Source organism: Oryzias latipes, chromosome 19, assembly GCF_002234675.1.
Source record: "Oryzias latipes chromosome 19, ASM223467v1".
Taxonomy (NCBI): Eukaryota; Metazoa; Chordata; class Actinopteri; order Beloniformes; family Adrianichthyidae; genus Oryzias; species Oryzias latipes.
Genome location: NC_019877.2, coordinates 6,978,486 through 7,004,251, shown reverse-complemented (window position 1 = coordinate 7,004,251; position 25,766 = coordinate 6,978,486). Strand labels below are relative to the sequence as shown.

General features: G+C 37.1%; 1 protein-coding gene across 1 annotated transcript in view; it reads right to left on the bottom strand.

Moving 5' to 3' along the window:
- Positions 1-5,010: 5,010 nt before the first annotated feature.
- Positions 5,011-25,766, bottom strand: part of LOC101166088 (tumor necrosis factor receptor superfamily member 16) — a 31,784-nt gene continuing 11,028 nt past the window's right edge. Inside the window, exons 3-6 of the mRNA XM_023949566.1 lie at positions 24,541-24,897; positions 13,849-14,113; positions 11,780-11,940; positions 5,011-8,454 (exon numbers count right to left, since the gene is read on the bottom strand). Of these exons, the coding sequence (XP_023805334.1) occupies positions 8,111-8,454; positions 11,780-11,940; positions 13,849-14,113; positions 24,541-24,897 (1,127 nt within the window). The 3' untranslated portion in view covers positions 5,011-8,110. The remainder of the gene's footprint in view (positions 8,455-11,779; positions 11,941-13,848; positions 14,114-24,540; positions 24,898-25,766) is intronic.

Sequence of the window (25,766 nt, the reverse complement as noted above, 5' to 3'; positions counted from 1 at the left end):
CACTCAAACCTTTAAACTTTCAAAGCAGAAAAAGCTGGTAAGAAACATAAAACTACATTTAGAGATTTTATATATTTGATTTGTAAAAATAAATCATAATGGATATTGACATAACCCCAATTAGCCAACTATGTCATTGGCTCTATGATTGATTGTAAACATGAAACAGTGAATAAACCTTCAAAAAACAAACAAACCAACAGAGAAGGTATATTTGCGCCTGCTGTGGTTAAGTTGGATGATCTTTACTCATTTCAATTCTCCCCCCATTAAGATTAAAGCCTAACATAGTCTTTAAAATAGCCTACAGACTACTTTAACCATCACAGCTCAATCTTTTTTGCTTTGAAAAAACTGCAAAAGCTATATAGCTTAGCCATATTTCTAGTTTTTTGCCACTCTGCTTTTTACTTGGTGGCTGAAAGCATTTAAGTGGCAGTCTTAGCAACATGAGTAATTAGATGACGTAGTTTTTCTAGATAATATGGCTCACAGTTGCAGGAAGGGGTAACTGTGAGCAGCTAACAGTTACCCCTTCCTGCAACTGTGAGCTGAACTGTGAGCCTGCTATTGGTCTTTTCTTCTTGGGGGCTTGTCCGGGAAGTACCAAGCAAAACACAGCGGGGATGGTTGTGCACACACGTTATCATTCTAAATTCTTAAAAAAGTAGATTTTCTTTTAATCCCCATTACTTTCCTGTACCCTTATCATCTACTAATATGTACAAATTTAAGTTTCATGTAGAACAAACCAAATAACATCAGTTAAAAAAACAATTTCATTAATTGCATCTTAAGTAGCTCCAGGATTACAAGGTTGCACAATTTAAAATGGACATCTGTCTCTGGTGTCACTATAAGGTTTTGTTCCTTCATGTGCAAGTCAACCCTTGGAGGTATATTAGCTGTCTAAATTTCTGACAGTTTGTTGATGTAGGATCAAGCAAATCCACCAATAGAATATTAGCGTCTCCTCTAAGGTAAAGGCAAAGTAATACATTTCTTTAGCCAACATCTTCCAGGCAAAGGTTTTTCTAACAGTGCTGCTGATGTTACAATGTAGCATCTGGTACAGAGAGAAGAGACATAAATAGAAACACTGAACAGGACTTGTGGCTTTACATGAAATGCAATTAAAGTGCTGATGCCTTAATGGCTTCAGTCTACTGCATGTGACATGGAAATACTCCAAATCCTGTTCAGTTCACTACAAAGACTTCCTTCTTTGACTTTGGCCTTTCAAACAGAAATACAATAATTATTTGAATTGAAAAATTAAAATGTTGATTAAATTTATTTCAAATGTTTTTCATTTTTAATTTATTTCTGCTAACAATAAACTTTTGCAACCACTGAAAAAAAGTCCAAACCAGGAAGAGTCATTATTCTTGCAGTTTTCCAACATTATTTTTTTTTTTTATATTTAATTCCTCAGGAAATGAGTGGGATTTGATCGTTTGAAGTACAGATAATCATCAAACTAACTTAATTTACTTTTCATGTTTATTTAACACCTATAAAAAGGTCGGTTAATGGACAATAATTGACAAGAGGTCTGTTCATTTTCTGTTTAGAAAATAACAATGTTGGGGTTTCACATAGAAATGATCAAGGTAACACTAAAATAAAAGTCATTTATAAAGAGAAGCAAAAAAGTAAGAACTTGTAGATGAACTGTAGAATATGCCCAAGTGGAAAAAGATGAAAAATGTCTCGATTAAATACCTAACAGAGTTCCTCTGAGTCTCAGAGGAAATAGAATGGACTAACCCTTTCCCATTTCGCCTCTCTATCCCTCCATTTGCCCACACCGGAGATATCATTTCATCACTCTACACTTAATTGTGTGGGCTGCCGGCAGAGTCTGATTCAGTGTTCCAGCAAACACAGGCAGGTGATTGAAGAGGAAGAGGAGCACAAAGGACAATGATGGAAACCGCATCACTTCATTTTTAACAGACAGACAGCTTGTAAGAGTGATTCCAAGTCCTTTGTGATGTGTTAACACAGCAGCAAATTCGTTGTCGATATAGTCTCTGCTCTCAATTCTAAAATAAAGCTGTCACTTTATGTTGCCGTCTTGCCATAGTTAATCTGAAAACCTTAAAAAAAACAAAGAAAATTGTTTGTTTTTCATCTTATTAATATGTCATGCGTCAGGTTTCCAACCAACCCGAAAACATTCTTTCATGTTTTGCTGAAACTAACCCTCAAATCCACCTCCATTCAAGTCCAAGAACGTCCCCACTAGCAGCAGGTCAAAAAGTAACCTTTGACCTCAGATTCATTTCTTTTTTCCCCAACTGTCCAACAGAGAAACACCTTTGGCTCCTTTCAGAGGACAAACCTTGTGTTTGAGATCCAGTTACAGTCCACTGTGACCACTGAAGACTAAGATGATCTGAAGACTTGCATCAGTCAGCTGTTTATCATCATGAACATCTACAGAGTTCCTCAGAGAGCTTGTTTCCATATAATGCATGGACGAAGATGCCTTTGACCTTTAGCCTCATCTCAGTAAGTGCCTTTTAAAAACATGGGGCCATTGAAAATCATGCTTTAGTAGTATTTGGACTGTAACCTCCAATCCAAATTGATTCTAGAACTTTGTGACAGGGAAAACATAAATAAGCAAAAATGGAAACCAAAAGTTGAAAGATATACCGTGTCCATACTAATATAAAAAAAAAGCTAAATAAAATGTATAAAAAAAAACATTAAATCATGAGCCCAAAAAGCTCCAAATTATCATGAATTTTGACAGCTCTAAAGACTGAAAAGAGTTTCATCAATTTGATACAGTTTTTAATATAAATAAAAGACTGAATAGATGAAAATTTGCATTTGTGGTTCCATAACTCTAATCAAAGAAAATAAGCAAAAATTATGTTGTGCCACAAAGAGTTTTGCACCTCTTCTCGCAATTTTTTGCATTTTAAGGAAATCAAAAAGTAAGAAAAATTAATAATAATAATAAAAACAATCCTTTGGCTCACCAGCAACTAAAAATTAAAAGAAAGAGAAACTCTGGTTTGTGTTGATGTACAGTCCCTTCACAATCTTATGTACATATTTGTAATATTTGAGGCACAAAAAATGTGAAGTTTCAGCTGTTTTTCCTAAAGGTTGCAATAGTTTTCAATAATATTTTCAACTAACGAAGTTGAAAATTTACCCAGAAAGCTGTTTTCGCCCCAATGAATTAAAATACAGTTTTATAACCTCACAACAACCAAATAAAATTATATTCTTTCTAAACAGTAATTTCGTTTTTAAATAGGATCCTTCGCATTTGTTTTAACGTGAATCAAACTCGCTGCTTGACACTTGCACAAAAGTGTGTTTATAAACCTGACGCTCCCATCACATGTGGGCGTGGCTACTGTACAAAGTTTTTCTTGCCCTCCTTATGAAAGACACGGAAGATGTTGAGAGATTCTGGGAAATTATTTTGAAGAGCTCCACAAAGCTGTCGGGAAACTACTCAGTGTGAAACCTGGTTCTACTTTAAAGAACAGAGAGCTGATATTCTTGTGATTGTAAATGTTTGTTGCACACCTGACCTTCTCTCACAGCACACTAGTGTGCAAACTGGTTGGTTGAAAAACACCGCCCTATCGCAACAGACTTTGAGGCCCCTTGAGTTAAAAACCACAATCTTGGGGGGGGTTCAGCCTCAAAAAGATGATAGTTTGATAGATTTCATGTTATTTGATTAGTACTAAAATTACAGTTTACACAAAATTTGTATACTTTTTATCATCACATGGTTCTTTAGAAACAACATGCAGGATCGCTTAGTGCAAGCAGGTCCTCGGCTCTCCCTTATGTGCGGTCAAAAGTTAACTGGTCGCCTAAACTCAACATGACTTATCCCCTTTTACCACCATAAGTCACGTCTGCACACATGGTTCTCTTCAAGTGTCAAGCATTCCTTGCTAACGACTCACTGGAGGTTAGCAGCAGTAATCTGTTTTCCATAACCACTGGGAGATGTAGAGTAGATACTAGGGCTGATCCTTAACCTGACATGTTTTTCCTGATCTAGACAAACAGAACTGGATTAACCTAAAATGAAGAAGAAAACCAAATATCTTGGACTAACTGTATTGAATCAGGTCTCAAAAATGGCAGACTATTACGATATGCACACACCAGGCATGTGATGCCTGTTCAAGAACACACTAAACTTGTGTTCTTGAATGCGCGTTTATCGCATGGTGTTAACACTGGAGAAGCAAGGAGGGACTTCTTTATCTTTTTCTTTTCTATTGTTTATCCATCTACAGCTGGAAGAGATTTGGTGTGAAATGCCGTAGCTGTGCACATCTCACGAATAATTCCAGCCGGGCAAAAAAAACCAAAATTGTTAATTTATCCTCTATGATCAATTTTCAAACGGTTTGTACTTCTATGAATTAAAGGGGAATTTATCTGTTTGTCACTACCAAATCCGAGTCTCTACCTGGTCAAACTTCAACCTGGTTTAACTTGCAACGCACGTTCAATACTTTAAACATAGCCTAATGTTAAACCATTACATTTGTTTGCCAGAATATGTGTGAATTCCAACAAAAACACAGAAGTTCATTGTGGACTATTTTCTGCATCGTTAATTAGGGAAATCACTCAGCAGATGAAGTCCAGTCGTGATGACAGCCTATTATTATGCTGCTGTGACACCAGTGATTAGCGAGTGCCAGTAAAACTGAAGAAAAGAAAAACATCCACTCCACTTTGCATCCTTTTAGGAACACCGTCAATCATTTTTCACTTGGGGTCACTGTGTTGAACCCTCTGGTAATTAGTCTGACTCATTTGGCCTTGACATAATGGTGCTCTGATCCAAACAAAACAAAACAATTGTAATCCATAGAACTTTATATGAAACTGTAAATAATATGCATAACTTCTATTGGTTTGTTCAAGACAGTCCTACATTATACTTACAGCATTTAATGAGTTGTGTTTATTTGCTTTTGTGCAAATTGAAACAGCGCAGACATTGAATGAATTGAATACCGGTAACTTTATTTACTTGTAGAAATGAAGGTTATTTACAAAAACATATTATAAATAGGTCAACAATGAGCATTCATAGTTTGTGAGATCCTAAAATTAATATTTGGTGTATGTCAGTCTTACAGCATTTTTTCCACTTTGCTAAACCTTTTGAAATAAATGTACATAGATGGACGGTGGCTGTGAAACCTCTGCTCTGCAAGTTTTTATTTTTATGTCTACTTTATAAAATATAACATGTACGTACACATATACCCAGTTCTGCTATCAGTTCACCAGCTGTCTGACACACACAAAAAAAGTGTGTGTCCAAAAAGATGAGCCCCTTAAACTCCAGCTTTTGACAGGGGAAACATTTAGTAAACAGTTGCTTTATGTTTTTAAAGGCTTCCATCTTCTGCAATGATTAATATTCTTGCACAGCCACTAGAACACAAAAAAACAATTATTTTTAAGTAATAAATTCAGAATTAAGATTAGGCACTATAGTCTGCTGCAGACACAAATTCTTACAGTAGTTCATTTAGTCGCAAATCTGTAATTTACTGTGTTAAGAAATGTAAACTTTATGTTTGAAGGAACTTACCTTAAATCCCAATTTTGTTCTATCCAATCAATAATCAATAAGAATGTAGCAGATTTATTGATGAGGAATGTTGGAATCAATGAATATATTTTTTGTGGAACCAGTATAAAACTTTTTATATGTCTTTAATATGTTGGTTTCTATTTCCTGGTTTTTGTGTGTATTTTTATATTTAGCAGTTTCTTTTTAGTTGGAATTTGTTATATTTCCATTTTGATGTTACTTTACTTCTTGTTCTGTTCAGCCCAGCTGTCAACTGATCACACCTGCTTTGAGTTAGTTACCATTAATGTTCCCTGGTAAGTCTAAATGACAATAACTACAGACGTTTTGGTTTTTCTAATGAAGCTTTGTCGCTGTTCAATGCGTTTTGGTCCATTGTTTTCTATCTTAAAGGTAGGTATTTGTTTATGCTCTTGATTTAGATTTCTGCATGTAGGCACTCTGCTTTGGTTGTAAAGTTACAAAAGGAGAAAGAGGAAAAAAACAGAAAATTGTTGAACTATTTAACAAAAACTATATAGTGAGGTCCCTTGGACTCCAACGCAATTTTGACACATTGTTATAATAATCTTTTTTTTCTTTAACAACAAAAGCCCGTCACTCAGTTGCCGAAGTAAAAACTGATAAATATGAACATTTTACGAAGACGATTTATGAATCTACTGTGTTCTGATGATGAAAACTTGGATAATTTTTTCAAAAGAATCCTTTTTTTTTCCAAATGACAAATCGTTTAAATTCAATACATTATGATCTATATTTTTCAATCTTGTGAGCATCAATGCACACTAGCTTTTCACAGGGACTTCCACGGCTCTGAGGTTTGGATCAGTAGATTTGGAAACCCGAACAAAATGGCTTAAATCCTAAACAGTGCACTAAATAGGGAGTAGTGAGGGAATTTGGACAAGACCTTAATGAGCCAGCGGTGTGTTAACAGGAAGCAGGAATGAACCAAACAGGAGGTCAAAATCAAACTGAAGTATCCTATATGCACAGATTTTATTAAAGACAATAAAGATACACAAAAATGACCTTTGAATTAGTTAAATCACAAAATGGCAATGCGTGCTACAGATTTTGTTGCTGCCAAATTAATTTGAGGAGTAAAATGCTATTGCATTTTGGGGCTCATGTGCTTCTGAAAGGTTCATGCCTTGTTTCCTCAAGTTCACAACTTTTTGTGTTTTTAAAAGTCTAATTTAGTCAAACCAAACTCTTCAGTTATTTAGCCTTAATGATTTTATTCTTGATGACAGCTATATGCAAAAACATAAAGCTGCAGACTTTCCCTTTTAGGATTCTTCTCATAGATACTTTAAATTAAAAACTTAAGTTTTGAATCCTGATTTCTGTTTTATTTGTGTATGGATTTGTTTAAATCAGACTATACATGTTTATTATTCTGCAGACATATTTATGCATTTTTAGGCACGATTACAGATTTTTTAAATGTTGCTTTAAATAATAGCTTTAAGAAAATATACGGTTCCCATATAAGAGCTTTACACAGCATATAGGACAAGATCTGAAGTTTTTTGCTCTCTCTACAATGAATACGGATGTCAATACACATATGGTAACATTATGTGGCTAAAGTACAATACATGCATGGCTATGTTTATGTCTGTAGTAATGTACATACAATAAATAGGTTTGTTACAAGATAATATGGCTTTAAAATTATTTCTTTTTCATGATAAGTATGTGTGAGCCTGTCATGCTGATAAGCTAGATTCACGTCGCTTTGGCTAATGATCTCCGTTGACTGTCCAACCAGCATTTGATGGGAAAAGGTTGAGTCCTTAAACAGGTTGCTGTCCCAACTCCAAAATAAAAGCACATATATGGATGGAGTTGAGGAGTTCAGCAGAAGAAAAGAAGGCAGTGGGTGCTTCTTCCATTTGTCCACAGATCCAGATGTCTTGAACCGCAAAGGCTTTATCCCCAAAAACTAAAACTAAACATACCAGGCACCTCCAAGAGACATTCAGAAAGACTAACGTTGCATGTGAATAATGTCACTTGAGGGGTATGCTCTGAAAGCAGGTCTGCTTCTTAGGTATCATTGATTTGAGCAGATTGAAAGGGTTGAAAACAGGCTTCTGATTGCTTTAAATAAGGGTCACAGTGGCTTTGCATAACTGAAGATAAGGAGATAATGCAGAGGATCAAGTTCAAGGGTTAGGAATTAGGTTTCTGCAACGATCTCTGTTCAAAGTCTGCCGGCACAGAATGGTTAGTTAAGTCATAAGATGAAGGCTAAAGGTTAAATAGAGTGGAAATTGGAATGATTCTGAAGTTTGAAGACTTTTTGTAAGATGGAGTTTGAACAGAAATGTAAAGGTGAGCGTTATAAGGCGAGGATTTTGTGGCACTTAGCCAAAAAGCGCACCTTACTTTGACTTGTAAAAAAAAAAGTGATTGATCAAGTTTTGAAAGTAGAGGTTTTCAAATGTGATTCAGGTTCAGGGGTTAAGTTTTTGCTCACAGTTCAGGTCACACAACAGAAGTGGCATTGGAATTTGCAACGGTTGGGCTGACTACCAGGCTCTGGGCGATGTCCTCGCGATTGATTTTGCGCAGCGCCGCGCACAAGGCGTCGATGCTGGCACAATCCTTCCTCGCCCAGTCCGAGAGCAACGCCCGGACAGGATGCTCTTCCTGCTGGAAAGTTGCAATCCGCTCACTCTCGTATCCCAAAAGGCCTGCCAGGTTGTACCAGTCGCTGTCTGGTATGTGGTTGCAGTTTTTGCCTTCACCGCCTCGGAAAAGAAGTGTTTCCAGCTTCTCTCTGGCGATGAGAGGAAGGAGTAAACAAGGCTCTTCATCCATGGAGACAACTGTGAGAAAAAAAAAGAGATCATCCATTTCAATTACACAATATTTGTTCATATATCTCACACTGTAACAGTAGAGCCTTTGTATCTATTTTTGTAGATTTCTCACTTGACTATTTAAAATATTGAAAAACTGGCAAAAGACAAATTTAACATCTTCATGCAGTATTCATGCTGTATGTCTGTAATTTGCAATGTATACTTTTAAATTCAGGACTGTGCTTAATTTAGCATCAACTTGATCATAAAAAGCATTGACAAACATTTTTTCTGGAAATACAATCAGGCATGAAGGGGTTAAAAGCATTTAAAGTCCCACTCCGATCATTTTTGACCTTTTGTAAAAGTGTTCCCAGTGTTCTTTTCATTATGGTCATGCCTTTTAAGCCAAAAAAAAAAACAAAAAAAAACAGTGTTGTTTTCTGGAAGATAATTTTTGGAGAATGGCAGGAGTTCAATTGAAATTAATCAAGGAGCAACACCGCCCCCAATCCTCTCTTTATTACTGAGAGCTATCTGTTTACACGCTCTCTTACTAGCTTACAGCCCCTCAAACCCCAACCTATCATTAGTGGTGCAACTTAAATGCCGAGCAATACTGGAGCTATCCAGTCGTACAGTTTTGAGCCAGATGCCTGCTCGGACAGGGAAAACGAGAACATAGAACATATTTGTCTACAAACGGATGCATCAGAACGGAGCGGAGCAGAAAGCTTGTGGCGTAGCCAGTGTATTATCTATGCCACTAATACGCTCTTTTTAAATGGCATTTTTTTTCCCGTCTGCTCCGCTAAAAAGCGGTCAACATTCTGGCATAGTTTCTTAAGAAACTGCTCTTCCACAGAGTATTTATAGTTATTTTTAGAAATATTGTGGTAGGATAAATGTGATTTATATTGCTCTTTAGATGTGTTCTAAAAATGAACGAAAGCAGAATGGAAAGCAGCACGTGGACATCCCCACACCTGAGGACAATGAGGACAGATGTCTCCATAAGAAAAGGATGAAAAATACACTCCTGGACCAGGTAATTACAAAATCCAGTTGCACAGAGTTTCAGCTTGTCTGTGATCTTTATGAATGTAACTGTTTAAACACAGTGAATAGAGGTAAATGCTGCTCTTTTCTAAATTAATTTCTTTTTTTCTAAACTAGGTGATGAAATCAGCAGCAGTGAGTGGACAGACGATGGGAGAGGCAGTGATCAAGACTTTGATGACACACATCATGAACATTGCAACCCATTCGTGCTGAAGCTGCAGGAGGGAAACCAGCAGCTCCTTCAGCGGTTTGAGAGGAAGAACCACTGAGGTACAGCCAAACATAATTACTGCACGGGAAGTCCACACAGATGCTGAGGGACACTGATGAGTGGTGGTAAACGAGCGTCAGCGCTGAAGAGCCAGACTCAAATGTGGAGAACGCAACATTCATGTGTGCCCACACAAATACAACAACTGCTTTTCACAGCTGGACTGAACCAATGCACACTTTCTGCATTGAAAGGACAATTCTACTGAGCTTTGTGTTTGTGATTTCTGCATTTATGGTAGTGCATTTGTTCTGTCAGTTACAGCTACATGTGTTTTTCTGAATCATCTGGCAGATGCTGCTTATTGCAGATTTGAGAAAAACTTAAAATTCTATCAATTTTATGTGCTATTGTCAAATTTACAATCTCAGCTTTATTTAGCATTTACTTGAATACAAAACCCATTGTTCATAATTGAAGGAAAATTCAGGTGTCAAGGAGTAAAGAAAACATCAATACAAGTGTCTATAATAGCACCTCAGCTAAAATAACTGCTGTTTTCTTATTGATATCAATAATAAAACTGATTGAAAAATGTGTTTTTTTGTAATGGCCAAAGATTTCTGTCCCCCTCCCACCACCCCATTTAAAATGTGCTAGCTCCACCACTGTGATCATCAGAGAAAAGCTACAAGATCACATTAAAAACACCAAAACACAATTTTCATCAGAGCGGGTATTTATTATACTTGAGCTACGTCCAGCATATTTAACTTTTTTTATCTGCATGTTGTAATTTTGATAAGTCAAGAAAATGTTGGACTTAATCAAAACAGAAGTGGCAAGAAGTTTGGAAAAAAAAACAGTTTTTTAGTATAAATGTACTTCACGCAGAAGCTGTTAAGAAAAAGGAGAATACTTTGAAATTTATGAACTAACATGTAGTTATGTGAGGATTGTGCAGTTTAGTTGTCCCCCAGTCGGTCACATCAGGTGTAGGTTGCCAATCATCCACAGCTGTTTTTATGTCAGTTCATTGTCCTCAGTGTGTACAAGCATCTGGATTTTGGTTCTTTCTTGCTTTGTCACTCTTTTGATGCTCCATGGGTTTTGTTATGTTCAAGCATATTTACAAAATGCTAATGCTTCTGCCGCCAAACTTGTTACTGTTTAATGCATATTGGGTCCAACGCCACAAGTTAGTGAAAAGTGAAACCCAAAGCCCTGAAAACTGCCAGAGTCAATTTAATAGAGCCGTTTGCAGTCTTGACAGACTCAATGTAAGAAACAAGTAACAAACATGAACAAAAACTTTAGTTTTTAACTACCCTTTAAACTTGAGACATTTCAAGGCGGTTTAATTGAATACAAAGCAATCAAAGTGCCCATATTTTGCTAAAGGCCTGTACATTTTGTTTTTGAGACTGTGGAAATTTCAAATTAAAAGAAGCATGAGACAATTCAAAGAGCTGTCAGCTGTTCGGTCACTTTTTTCCAGCTTCAAATTAGTACTTTTTTTATTGATATTAAGTGTGTTCAAAGGGCTTCAGGCAGTGTGCTCTTAAACTGTTAAAAAAAAGATTTTTAATTAACCAATAAAAAAATGCTAGAACTAACAACTATTACTTTGTAGACTTCTTGAAATATTTTAACTCTTGACTTTTAGATATTTTTTGTTACACAGTACTATAAAATGTACATTTCAAAAAGCATGTAAATCTTAAAAAATTGCTAGGATGTTAGTCCCAAAATAGTGGTCTTGTCATTTTTAATCATCAGACTAATTTACTGTATGTTATAACAGGTCAGCGCTGCCTCAGGGTAAGGAAGGCCATCCAATGTCTACATGAGGAAAAGTGTTTTTTTGTTAGTTTTTTAATGACAGTAAAGGATGAACATGTACAAGCACGTGAGAAAACAGACATGCAAACTTGTTCGGCCACTTCATAGTTAGAGAATTCCATGCAAGTGAAACTTTGTTTAAACTTTTTTCACACCCATAGGCTCAAAGCATAAAGAATTGAGAAATGAAAGCTTTCATGTGTTCCTGATGATGGGACTGAATAGTCGGTGCACCTGTGTGTGTCTGAGTCTGGCCTTGTTGCTCCTGCAGGCTTTGGCTGTCCACAGAGATGCCACTGTCACTGTGCAGCTTCTCCCCTTCAGGTGATGGTGTCTGGTTCTGGTTGGTCGTGCTGTTGTTGGCTCCCTGCTTGTTCTGCTTGCAGCTATTCCACCTGCACAAAAAAAAAAAAAAAAATCAGGAAATTCATCAAATCCAACTAAATTTTTAATTAGGTCCAGTGTTACAACAAACACCATCATTTGATCCAACAAAAATTTGGATTTTATTAGTAGATTGACTAAAAATTATTTTAAATTTGCTGGAAACGTGTCAATATGTTCCATACTTGAAAGGGTTTATGGTCATGGGAAACTCTTTTCTGCCATATCTCACCACACAGGGAATGTACCAACAGGCAGACCAAAGGTTATCTATTAAGCAGCCTTCAGCCCATTTCAGTGAAGGTTGTATGACGTGTGCTAAAGAATACATGTGACATTAATTAAATAAATTTATTACAAGGTGAACGAGCTAAGCTGAGTTCTGAAGAAACTTCACTGATTCCACCCAAGGTGAAAAACATCTGTTTTCATTTGTTTGTACCAGTAAAAACTGGAGATGCGCACATCAACAACAATATACAGGAAAGAACGCTAAATATAATGAGGAATAAAATAATAGTTTGGTATTAGAAATTCTGTATAACTCAAATAACCAATAATTTAGTGAATTAGTCAAAATACTATTGTTGAGTTAATTATGAATTCAGTTTCCATTTTCTCTGCGTTAAGAAAAATATCAAATTACTTTGCAACTTAGGTAAATTGTTTTCTAGATTTTTTATCAAATCATGTCTTTTGCGATTTCATAATTAATGACTAAATGCAAAATTTTATCCCTTGTAAAGACATTACCCATCCTCCAAAAAGCTGAATACAACCGTCTTAAACACCTTTACAAGGAGTTGGTCTTGAACCTAAATATAAGAATCCTAAATCCTATCCTAACTCAAGTATTACGTTTTAAACTCCTAAATCAAAAGTCTGAATTTGTAAATTATTCGATAAATGCAAAAGATGGATTGCTGTAAACCCCTTTTGGGAAACCAATTCTTTTTCTGTGAAAAAGGACCTTTTTGTGAACTATTGTTTCCCTTTCGGCTTTTCCCATCAGGGGTTGCCACTGCAAACGAGTTGCAGGGTAAACTTGGCAATGTTTTACGCTGGATGCCCTTCCTGATGCAACCCTCACAAAGCAACTGGGCTTGGGACCGGCACAGAGGTAGAGAAAGGGAACAGGGAGCAGCCCGGAGTCGAACCCTGGTTTCACGGACGGAAGGCACCGCAATCCAGCACGAGCTAAACCGGCTCCCTTTTTTGTGAACTATTGACGTAGTCATAAATATTGGAGTTGAACTGTATAAGAAACAGTTGTGGTTGTGTTCTCTTTGCCAAGAACAGCTAAGTAACCAACAGTTCAGTGCTATCATGCCAGATCCATTAGACAATCAATACGGTGATAAAACTAAGGTGTAACTGAGATGAAATCTGTCAGAATTTCCTTTGGGGATTAACAGGGAAAACTCTGTGGAGAGGCCTCTTAAACAGCTGCTGAAAAAGCTGCTTCAGCGTCTCGCCTCGACTTTGGATCCATTCTAAATGTACAAACTTACAAACTGCAATTTACTATAAATCGTTTAAGCATGTTACTCACCAAGTAGTTAGAGTGGATGTAAGGGAAAAATCCTGCAAAAGATCAATTCTCTGTGACAGTAAATTACAAATACATCCTAAATACTGAACATTGGTTTAATTTATGTCCATAACCCCATTTTTTGGCCTAATTTTTCAACAAATTAAAAACTAAATCTTATAAGTTGATCCTAGAGCAAACATCTGCTAGGGGTTTTGAAAAGTCTATTTATTTTTATTTTTTCAGAAAAGATAGCAAAAGAATTGAAATTTTGTCACTTTCCCCTGCGTTACATACATATGTCAATGTACACTATCATTCACAGCCTGTGTGTCTAAAACAGCAGACCATGTAAAGTTCTTCGCTTAGCTTACTGAGTGACTGTTACCTCTTAAAGATGATGAAGGCCACCAGACCAACAACAACCGCTGCCAGGATCGAGCAGTAGATGGGGATTAGCTTGTCGTTCAGTCCTTTTCTCAGCAGGGATTCCCCAAAAGTGCTGGTGGTGGTGGTGATGGTAGTACTGGTGGTACTGGTGGTACTGGCAGTGTTGGCGATGATGCTGTCAGTGGGGAACTCTGATGGGAGGTAATCCAGTAAGCCATCCTCAGTTGGGCTTGGTGAGTAAGATGGGTCAAAAGTGTCTGACCCTTGGAAGTCGAAGCAGTAAAGAAGACAGGTGTGTACAGTTAGAATACTCTTAACCAGTAAATAAAAATCTTACACAGGTCTGAACTTAGTATTTATTGTGTACTATTTACTTGCTGAACCCAATAACCCATTTTTTCTTTTTAAATCTCCACTTGCTACTTATGACCTCCTCAGGGCTTTGATCAGCTTCATGTCACAACATGTTCCGAGTCTTGTATCACTGCCTTGTATCTCAGCACTATGCATGTAATTATTTATACAGTGAAAGCTTCCCTCAGGCATGACATCAATAGCTACATTGACACTCAGTTCAAAGTGAAGATGACAACAATACAAATGCACAAAAACAGAAAAGGGCTGTTTTACTAGACTAGTCAAGACTCAGATTTTGTGACTTAAGGCATTAGACAACAAACATGGACAGGGTAATGTAGTTTTTCTGCAGTGGGATGTCGTTCATTACCAATACAATTATGCATTTCATAACAAACTAAGTGAATTTGACTTGTTTGTTTAATTATATGTTTTATTGTATATCCTAGCACTCCTTTCTGTTTCTTAAGATACATACACTATATTGTATGGTGAAATCTTCACTATATAATTTGAAAGTCCCACTCATCTTTTGAGCTATTTTCAAAGTGTTCCCAGTGGTCTTTTAGTTATGATTATGCTATAGTAGTATAAGTACAAGTATAGTATAGTATAGTGGTAAAAGTAATTATCTAGGACATAGATTCTGCAGAGCAGCAGAGATTCATTAGATATTCACCTTTGAGTTGTGGACATAGAACAACACCACCCCCTCTTCCCCTCTCTGTTACTGAGAGCTCTCTGTTTACACGCTTTCCCGTTAGCTTAGAGCCTCTCAAACCCCCAACCTAACCTCAGCGGTGCGGCACAATTGGCGAGCACTATTGGAGCTATCCAGCCAGACAGTTTTGAGCCAGATGCCAGCTCAGACGAGTTAAAACAAAGACACACATGGATCTATTCGTCTACGAGCGGATGCATCAGAATGAAGCAGAGCAGGAAGCTTGTGGCCCACCCATTGCATTTTTTGAATAACAAACACAATCTTTTTTTAAATTGCATTTTTTTCATCTGCCCCTTATTCACGATTTGAATAAAGAAATACTTAGAAATGGAATTTTGAGCTTACATTTCTAAATATATGTCCTCCATCATTATCAAAAAAAAAGCTGCAAGAACATGTTAAGAACACAAAAACACAATTTTTATCAGAGTGGTTCTTTAATATTCAGTTTTAATAAAAGGTAATTCTAATACGTTTTATTTGATGGGAGTGTAATTGCTATGGAGCTAATTTAAGGCACCAGTTGACATTTTAAAGTCAAAATGTGAAATATTTTTTGTGATCGTACCTTAAAAGTAGTGTAAAAAATTTAGTTTTGGGTAAAAGTTAGTACATGAGCTTAAAAAAAAGGTAAAATATAATTAAATGTTATTGTAGACAAATAAACTTAATTTTCCTGAATATGAAGTTGAGTTTGTTATTTCCAGTTTTGAAATAAATTGTGAATATAAGTCAGGAAAGCTAGATAGATGGATTTTTTTTAAAGGGAAAGTTACAGGAGGGGTTGCTAATTTCACTAGTAGTAGCAAGGAAGTTACAAAGCTGGCATCAGCAGAAACATGGGCAGAAAATGAAACAAACTTGTAAACACGTTTGTTGATTTGATTTATCAAACAATGCCATCATCATTATTTATCATTATTTCATTTATCTTTTAATTTAACTGAAGTCTATCTTTTGTTTGTTCTATGATGCTACTTGGATTTTCTAGTTAGTTGAGAAATGCAACACAAAGAGGCCTCTGATGAATCACTGGAACATATCAAGTTGCGTCCTGCCGTCTTCAATGGGCAGCAAGATAGACAAACACGGATAAATGCGTACCACTATCGCCGTCATCACTATAGCTTGTCTGCCTCTCCTCACATTTCCTTTGCCCACCAACACACACACAAACACGAAATGAGACACCACTCAATGACAGAAATCTTCTTTGTCCAGCACAAATATCCCCTCCCTTGATGGTTTGACTTCCTCCCCTTTTTCACCTCTGCCTGCAACTATCCTCCATTTGCTGATTGTTTGAGCAAGTTTTTTCCCCATTAATTTATTTAGTTTTGTCCTGTGTCAAAGCTAACCGGTTCTACTATATGAGATTTGTTTCATCTCTTCCACTTCTTCTTTGCGTAATTACCCTTTGAATGCCATCACTGCAAAGAAGAGTGGGTTCCAAGTTCCTCTGCTGAACTACTGACCTCTCGGTATGTGTTCTGCTTCACAGGGGACTGAAGGCCAGGATTTAGCCAGCACTGCTATGGAGGTGCAGGTAGAATATTGGGGGGTGAGACTTTGGGGTGCCTATCTATCTATCTATCTATCTATCTATCTATCTATCTATCTATCTATCTATCTATCTATCTATCTATCTATCTATCTATCTATCTATCTATCTATCTATCTATCTATCTATCTATCTATCTATCTATCTATCTATCTATCTATCTATCTATCTATCTATCTATCTATCTATCTATCTATCTATCTATCTATCTATCTATCTATCTATCTATCTATCTATCTATCTATCTATCTATCTATCTATCTCCTAAAATGATTAGAAAACCATGCTATCATCACATCAGTTCATCTATCTATTCATCTGTCTATATTTGTCCATCTGTCCATCCAGTGTTACGTTTTTTGTCTTTCATGTTATTTTTACTTATTTAGATATTTTTGGTTGTTTTGCTTCTTTGTTTGTTTGTGTGTGTGTTTGTAGGGGGTTGGTAAGTTTTATTTTTTGGTTAATTTTGGATTGCCCTCTCTTGCCCATGACACTTTTGAGACTGACCTTTATTTCTTTACTCAGCTGTTGCTGGACTCTGCTTAAGAAATGAAATAACATGGATTCTGCACCCATGCGAGATGTGGGACTATGCTAACACGTGTGAAACTGAAACTTTGATCTGAGATCAAACTTGCCTTTCAAAGTCAGATGGATTGCAAGTCATTATGGCACAGTGGTCTTTAACATAATGCTGCTTCCCAACAATAGCCATTATGAGCTGTGCTTGGTCAGGTCTTTCTTTTCTTTTGTAGGTTTTCATGTGAGTAAAGACAACCTTCCCACGCTCATTCAGGAGACTCCAGCGTAGTTATGAAAGTCATTAAAGTTTTAAAAAAGAAAAACATGTTTTGAAATGACCAGTTCTGTCTCTTAAAGGCTTCCATTTCAAGAGCACGACCGTTTTCAAGTAATTCCTGATTGGCAGCTAAATCAAAGAACAAAATTGTAATCCTAGCTTTGTCTGATAAAGGTCTTGTGACAGGAAATTCAGGCCTAATAACAATAACAGTGTAATAATAACAGAGAGGTGGGTTGGTGCTCTGTGCTTAAGTGTCTGCAGCGGGATGTGAGTGTAACTTTTATTTTTTGCCACACCTGAACTTGTAATTTCTGGCTCTTCCAAACCTTTCTAACCAGGTGTTGACATTTTGATAACATGTACTTTAAAGGATGACTTTAGAATTAAGCTATATGAAATAAGAAGCCTGTTTTTTTACCTGCTGCTGCCACTACCTGCCCAACAAACCTGAAATGCAATTACCACACATGCCTTAAAATAACAGTGGTGAGCAAGTGAAATACCGTGCAAAGGAATACATTACAAACTTTCTTTACCCTGTTTTGTTGATCTGCTTTGACTTATTAACGTTTCTCAGATCACTACCAGCATGAACCTGCTTGCCTGTTCACGCTCAAAATACAGCTACACCTTCATATTTGTGTATGTATGTGGACTGGAGCATGGGATGCACACATTTTAGTTTGTTTGTGTGAGTGCCTCTTCTGTTACTGAACGCGATCAACAATGGTAGAGGTCAACCAGAGAAACCCGAGAGTGCAGAGGAGTAACTTCATCGCTTTTATCGACCAAGATGCATTCTCAGCATCTGCTCTCCCTATTCCACTCTCAGAAGCTTTCTGAACTTCTCCGTGTTCTAAAGCTCTGCTTGTTCTCCTGACTCTCATTATTTGTTGGCTGAATGCAGATCGTTCTTTTCAGGAAGACACTTTGCAAACATTGTTGTTGACGTCAATAAACATACTAATATGCACATTAGTAGTAACATAAAATTACATAATCAAAAACTGAATGGAATATCACAAAATATAATCTAAAACCCTTCTGGTGTAGTGGTAGGGACTCTTGCCTCACATTGAGAAGCCTCAAATCCCGGCTGGGTCCAATACTTTGTAAGTTCTCCCTGTCCATTGTGGGTTTTCTTTGGGCAATCTGTCTTCTCCCCACAGTCTAAAAACATGCTTCTTCGGTTAAATGGAGACTCTTATTGTCACTTAAGTGTGAATATCTGTAGTTTGTGTCTCTGTGTGGCTCTGTGACGTACTGGTAAATTGTCCCAGGTGTATCCACCTTCGCCTGACAGTACCCGAATAAGTTTCAGCAATCTTGTGACCCTTGTGACTTTGAATCTATGAATTGGCGACTCCTATCTAAGGCAATGCAAGAGAGCCTACACTAAAAAGTGCAGTAATTAACTTTAATACATATGTAGCAGATCCAAATACATAACCACAAATAAAAGGTTGGACTTTTAAGGAACACTTCCCTATACTTTATTTCACAATGACAGTACTTCAGCTAAATTTATCAATAGACTGAAAGAATAAGTAAACCATAACTTTGTGTTTACCCTTGACGTCCCTGTCATCTACATAGTAAAGAGTCAGAAATATTTCCGAAGGAATGTTGGGCAAATTCCTAAAGGTTGGCAAGCAACTATAGAGAAACTATACCGGTACTTGTTTGGCATGTTTGAAAATGATGTGCTTGACATTAAAACTTCCGGCACCCTTACAATGCTCATTCTGTGTGGATCAGAGATCAAGAAGATTTTAGACAGAAGGTCAACTGTGGCCACATAGACCTAACTCAGTTGAGATGTTGGTCAGTAGGTGATATGAGCCCAAGCCATGAGCCATACAATGGACGACTGTGCTTTGTAAAGATTTTGGATTGTTGAGTCAGACCAGGGTCAGAGGTCGATTACTGTCACTATTCGGCCACGCTCTGGTTCAGGAATGTAGAAGACAGCTTGACCTTTTGTATTTTTTAAAACATTTCAACAATTTGTCTATAAATCTCCACAGAATTTTAGGGTGGAGATGTAGAGCTGTCACCTCTGACTGGAAAAGTGCAAGTTTGGTTCCCGTTCTGCCCGCCCAGCTGACAAAGTGTCCTTGGGCAAGATATTGAACCCCACATTGCTTCTGGTGGTCAAAGAATGGCACCAGTATTAGTCAGCGGATCTGCCACTAGTGTGTTAATGTGTGTGGATAAATGGGACTGTGACTGTAAAGCCCTTGGGTCTTCTAATTAGGTACTAAAGTGCTTAAAAAATGATATCTTATCTTTCTCACTAGATTTGGGTATTTATAAAAAATAAATTCATTTTCAAACCAAAGACTTGATGCACTTGCAGCTGTATGTCCAAATCTGGCAATAAAAAGTTCAATTTGTTTGAGTCACATCCATCAAGGTTTTTGATTATACAACAAGCATTTGCTTTCTGTTCAGCAATGCATAAACTTCTAAATCATAATTGTCACATATAAACTCTTTTCAGTCAAGTTCACGGTTGTCTTAAAAGTCTTAATGTTCCGTATCAACACACAAAAACTCGATTTATGGATCCTCTGCTAAGCAAAATGCTCATGCAATCTATGACTACAACTTAATCCTTCACTAAAATGCTTATAGATAATTTAAGTCAGCGCATTTTTGTTTCACACATTCTATTTTGCGTTTTCAATCTTTTCATGTATGAATTTTTGTTGAATGTCCGAAATTCTTGTTTTTTTGTTTCCTCATTTCTGTGTTCAAGCAGTCAAGGCAGAGGTGCTGTGCATGATGCCAGCACATAATCCCATTTTTAGATTTCCAGAATCTAGCCTCCAATTTTGAAGGTCAGCCAGACTTAGGAAGGACACAGTTCCCCCACCTATTGAGTCAATGACAAAATGAACGTGGCCCTGTCACTCCTTCCTTCAAACCTGCATCATCGTAATTTTATCGATTTCAGTCTGCTCCAGGGAGAATCAGTTTGTATTTCTGCGTCTCATTGTCAGCCAGTTCTTTTGAACCTTCTTGTGGTGTTTGTGCATGCATAGTACAAACTGTATGCTTCCAATCCCAACTGTTTCTCTTGAGTTAGAGTCTGAGTATGGTTCTTTGGTTGACTGGTTACAAACATGGGTTCTGTCAGAACCGGATACATTCTTAAGCAAAAACAGATTTATAGAAGAAACTTTGCCCTGAGACACCTCCTATTCTGTCAAACCCAAGAAAGGCTCAAGTGGTACATTGTAGGCAGCCTAATTTCAGGACAGAAATCAGAAGAAAATGTACGTGGCTAGCCAAAAACAATCCTTATATATGGACCAAGGGCGTCTAAAGCAGTTTGAAGAGTTTGCGATGTTGCACTGACTTGTTCCTAAACCCTTTAGCGTTTGGAACTGTTTGCAGAACACCTGGGCAACACAGCTACAATCAATCTACATTTATACTTTACTCAAATTCACAATGTTGCGGGGGTAGACATTGTAACACAGGCATGTCCAAAGTCTGGCCCATGAGCCAAATGCAACCCGCATTCAATTTTCTACTGTTCCTGTCATTATATCAATAATATGCGGCACCCAGCTCTTTCTAAAAACTGCTTCTGCGATGTCTTGATTGTGATTGGCTAAATTAAAAAAAAAGGTAACATGGTCACAGAACCCTTCAGTGACACTTTCTAGTTTATTTCTAAAATGTCGACTGTAGACAAAATTAAAAAATTTGTTTCTCTGATTAAAATACTTCTAAATAAGATAACTATTTGTGTTATTTTCCTGTTCAAAGGATTTACATTTAGAAACCCAGATTTAATGTTGACAATTATTTCATTTTATTTTTGGTCTTCAAATACAAAATTCACAGTAATTTCGGTAAAAAAATGTACATAGATGTATTTCTGTTCTATGTGAAAAAAATGAAAAGTGTCTTAATGTAAAAAAAACATTTATTAAATAGTCCAGTTGCATTTGTTGTTATTATAAGGGGTTCAAAGAATTCAAGCTGACTGAAAATCTGGCGCTTTTTGCAAACCGTTTGGACAGCCCTGGTGTAACAAAATGTGGGCCAGAATCCATATGAACATGGACCACAACAGAATCTATAACTGCATAAAGACAAACAACAGGTGTGCTATTTTCTCCAACCAAGTGCTTTAAACTCCTAACCAAAGCAATTTCATAAATGACAGCAAGAAGAGCAGTGAGGCGACTTCAGGAAATGCTTTGTTTTGGCCGGACATCAGTACTGAGGTCTCCAATATGGAAGTCAATGAGCAACAACCTCCACACCTTATTGAAATCCTTATAAGAATTGTCAAATGAAACACAGTGCTTCACATTAAAACAAGCTTTTTTTTGAACAATTTTTAAATAAATGTGTTGAGTTAAAAGCAGCTAATCGATGTAAAAGCTTGTTGCGTGTTTTTTTTTTTTTAATTAAAACTTCTTGGGGTTTATTTTAACTGAAGAATGCAGTAGATGGAACGTAAATGGTATGTTCCATAAATTTTAATTAACTTCACTGTCCTCTGTTGTTTTGACCCATGACAGGACTTGGAGGATTATACCATGTTGTTCACTGCACGACCCCGGGGGAAGCTCCTTCTGCTTGATCTGCCCCCCCTCTTCACATGCAATTGATCTTCAGCCTTTGACCTTGCTCACCAACCCTCAGCAGAGCAGAAGTCACATCTCTGTGGGTCTGTTTGGTTTTTTTAATGGAAAATTTCAGTCTTTTTTTTGCCATCTTCCCTTGACTTTATATTTATTATCCCATAGGTCCGTAACCTCAGCTTTAAACCGTTGATCTAGTTTTCTCAGCTTTTCTAATGGCAACCTCATTAAAAAATGTTATTTCACCTTTAGTTAAACTAGTCGGTAATGTCTCAAGTTACAGCTTAGTTTTTATGAGCAACCGCCCTCTCTGTCTGCCTCCTCAGTCCCTCCACCTTCCTGCCAGCATTAGGCCTGTGTCGCCTTAGCATTAATGGATATGGACGTCTGGCAGTAGGACAGATTTGGAAGGACTGATAACGGCGGTGCTTTGGTAAAAAGATTACATTAGAAATAAAAGGCGGATGATTGGGTTAGAGAGAGGAACAACATCTGACAATGAGGCCGATACAGAGCGGGCTGTAAGTCATCACGACATTAGAATCGCTACAAATTCACATTGATAATGATGTATTCTTAGTTATCAGGAGGATGCATTAGCATCAGAGTTCTTGTCCATATGTCTTGATTTCAGATTAATATTTTTGCCAAACACTGCTGTTCCTTCTCAAAGAATTACGCAGAATTAAGCTTTAACAGCATCATCTTTACTGGAGGCTTTTAAAATGTTTTAGTTTCAACCACATGGTTCAAAATAAACCAATATTAACTATGAATCGTATCGTCAACCACAAATTGGCATATGACTTGGACTGTTGTTAAAATGAATCGTTAGACCCCTATCTAACTGCATGAAATATTTGTCCATTTTCAAGTGAACCCTGTTTTAAGTTGTTTCCACAATATGAAGGGTGGTTTAGCAGATGAAAAAGTGGGAGTGTAAAAATAATGCATTTTCAAATAGAAAGTCATCTGGATTTAGTTTTTTAAGTTGAGAATGTTTCGCCTCTCATCCAAGCAGGTTAAGTAAGGGTAGAGAAGAACTGATGCACCAGTCCAGCTGAAGACAAATGCTGCAACTAGCTACGGCTAAAAGCATTATGCAATGGCCATGGGACTGCTGTTCGTAGTTTGTCTGTTTTTATATATGCCTTTATTAGACATTGATCACATAGTCAGTCTATTATATTTCTTTACTCACATCCCTGTTTTAGTGCAACCTGTTGATGATAATTACATATAAAAACCAATGACGGAGTACATCTAACCCAATTAATGGTTCAGAAAAATAACTCATTGATGTGGGTAAGAAAGAAACTATAAATTGGGTTGAAATAAGACCACTATAAGCCAGAATATTAGTATTGCTCCAAAAATTAACCCAGAATATAAACCCAACTTGAAAAACCCAAAAATTGGCTTTAAGAAATAAGTTTTTAGAGTCTATTTTAAATATTGTTTGAAACAGTTATACAGCTTAACTGAGGGGATTTCTTTTTCTGAAATTGAAACTTACTTATTTATCTTGCAAAAACACACTCATTCATTCATCTTCTTTACCGTTTATTCCCTTTCGGGGTCACGGGGTTGCCGGAGCCTATCCCGGCCACTTGGGCGTAGGCAAGGGATGCCCTGGACTGGTCGCCAGTCTGTCGCAGGGTAGAATATCCTCAATCACACATCCATTCGCTCTCACACTCACACCTATGGACAATTTAGAGTTGCCAATCAACCTATGAAGCATGTTTTTGGACGGTGGGAGGAAGCCGGAGATCCTGGAGAAAACCCACGCATGCACGGGGAGAACATGCAAAAGCACATTTTTTCAAATTTAACATTAGTGGAAACACTTAAAATTTTTGTTTTTTTTTAATTATGAAAATAAACCCACTCCATCATTGCATCTTTAGTTTGTTGTTAGTTTTTTCACATATGTAGCTGGATTTTTTTTAACACAAAGGGGTTCTTGTATTCCCTTCTGTGAATTCCAGATCATTTAAAGTACTGAGCGGCTGATCAACAGATGCCTTTTATTGTCACCTCACAAAAGAGTTGATTTAATCAGCAAAGCATCACATCGTTGGCATGAGTGGTGACTGCAGTTATTAGGAATTCCTGATTTGGAGTTTGATACCCATAGGGTGCAATGGTATAAAAGAAATTCAGAGCCCCATTCAGAGATCTGACCTTCTTGTAAACCCTCAATATTGAAAAAGACTGTGGCCTTTGTCTCTTGTGGCGGGATGAGTCTGTAAGGACAGTGGGGCAAGCGTCAGCGCGGCATTTAGCTTGACGGGGAACAATGCCTATGGTGTTAGATGGATGTGAAGTAATTATATGGCTAAAAAAGTGGATGTCCAGTTTTTTGTGCTTTTTGGGCAAAGAGCATGTGCTCACGAATAATTCATCTTGACCCGAAGCTCTTAACCCAGTGAATCATTTTGAAAGTTCATGGTACATTTTCTGAGTGTTTGGATAAGGCTACCCCACATAAACTCTTACAAATAAACAGAATAGATTTGCCGGAGGTAGATATGAATTTCCTAAACTGTATTTCTTTTCTAAAATAATTTAAAGATATTATTATAGTATTATGATGTTATTATTATACAAAGACAGCAACAAAGTAAGCTTACCATTACAAACTGTGTCACTGATAGGGGTGCAATCCTTTAACACGCCTTCTTCCTCACAGGTGTTGCAGGGCATGCAGGGGTCCCGCAAACTTTCCTGATCCGAGAAGCTGCCCATTTCGCAAACTTCGCAAATTGTGTCACGGTAAGGGCCGCAGTTTACTAACACCCCTTGGGCTTTGGGGCACCGAGTGCATTGCACACAGTTCCCTGTGGGTCTATGCATGAAGAAACCGTAGTCACACACGCAGATAGCATCGTTGGAGTCAGTGCAGGGGGTTTCCATGCGGAGCAATCCTGTGCATTTTGTGCAGTTCTGACATTTCTCTGTGTGGCTGGATTGGGATGAGAAGGTTTCACCTGTAAAAAGACAGAAGAGAGATCGCAATTTACTTTTTGTTGACAACATTCAAATCAGTTGAATATATATAGATGTACACCCTTTCAATGTTATCCTCCTACCAGCATTGCAAAGTTGTTCTATTTGAGGACACTTCTAAATCTGAATATCTCCCGACATTTGCGAACTACTGAATTAAGTCTTTTTGGTATCTACAGAGGACATTTGGGACTTTTCAATGATACCAAATGTGAAGGGCTTAGGTTCTGGGAACTGTAGTTTTTGTGGTAGATTAAAAAAACTGACTGGACACATTTTTAGTAGGCAGGAGGTGATACTGGCTTAAATCATTTATCCATAAAACAAAACATTTTAATGTTGTTGAATTTTATCTTCTGTGAACTTATCTGAGAAAAAAAAAGCTCTTCCGTTCTCACACCGAAATTAAATGGATAAAAATATGACTCATTCTAACAATGTTTTATTTTATCAGTCAGAAGAAATTCATATTCTTCCAGGTTGAACTCTCCAGTATGAATTAGGTTGCCAACTGAAAATGAATCTTTTTTTTCCATTTTGACATTTCTAACATTTGACATTTCATTTTTTACACAAGGGACAGACTAGTTTCTGGGAACCATTTTTGATTTTTTTTAAAAACACATAATCCACTTTCCACCTCTCTGGGGTCCCATTAAATCCAAAGAGGTCACTCTCAGGGTTCCAAGAGTACAAATGATTCACAGCAGTTTTTGAAAAGATGTTTCTTTAAAGCTACTTAGCATAATTAGATCACATAGTTTTTTGGGAGTCTTAATGATTTCCTCAGACAGATATTCTAGAGAAAAGATTCAATCAATAGTTCATGTTTTATGGAATTGTATTTCAG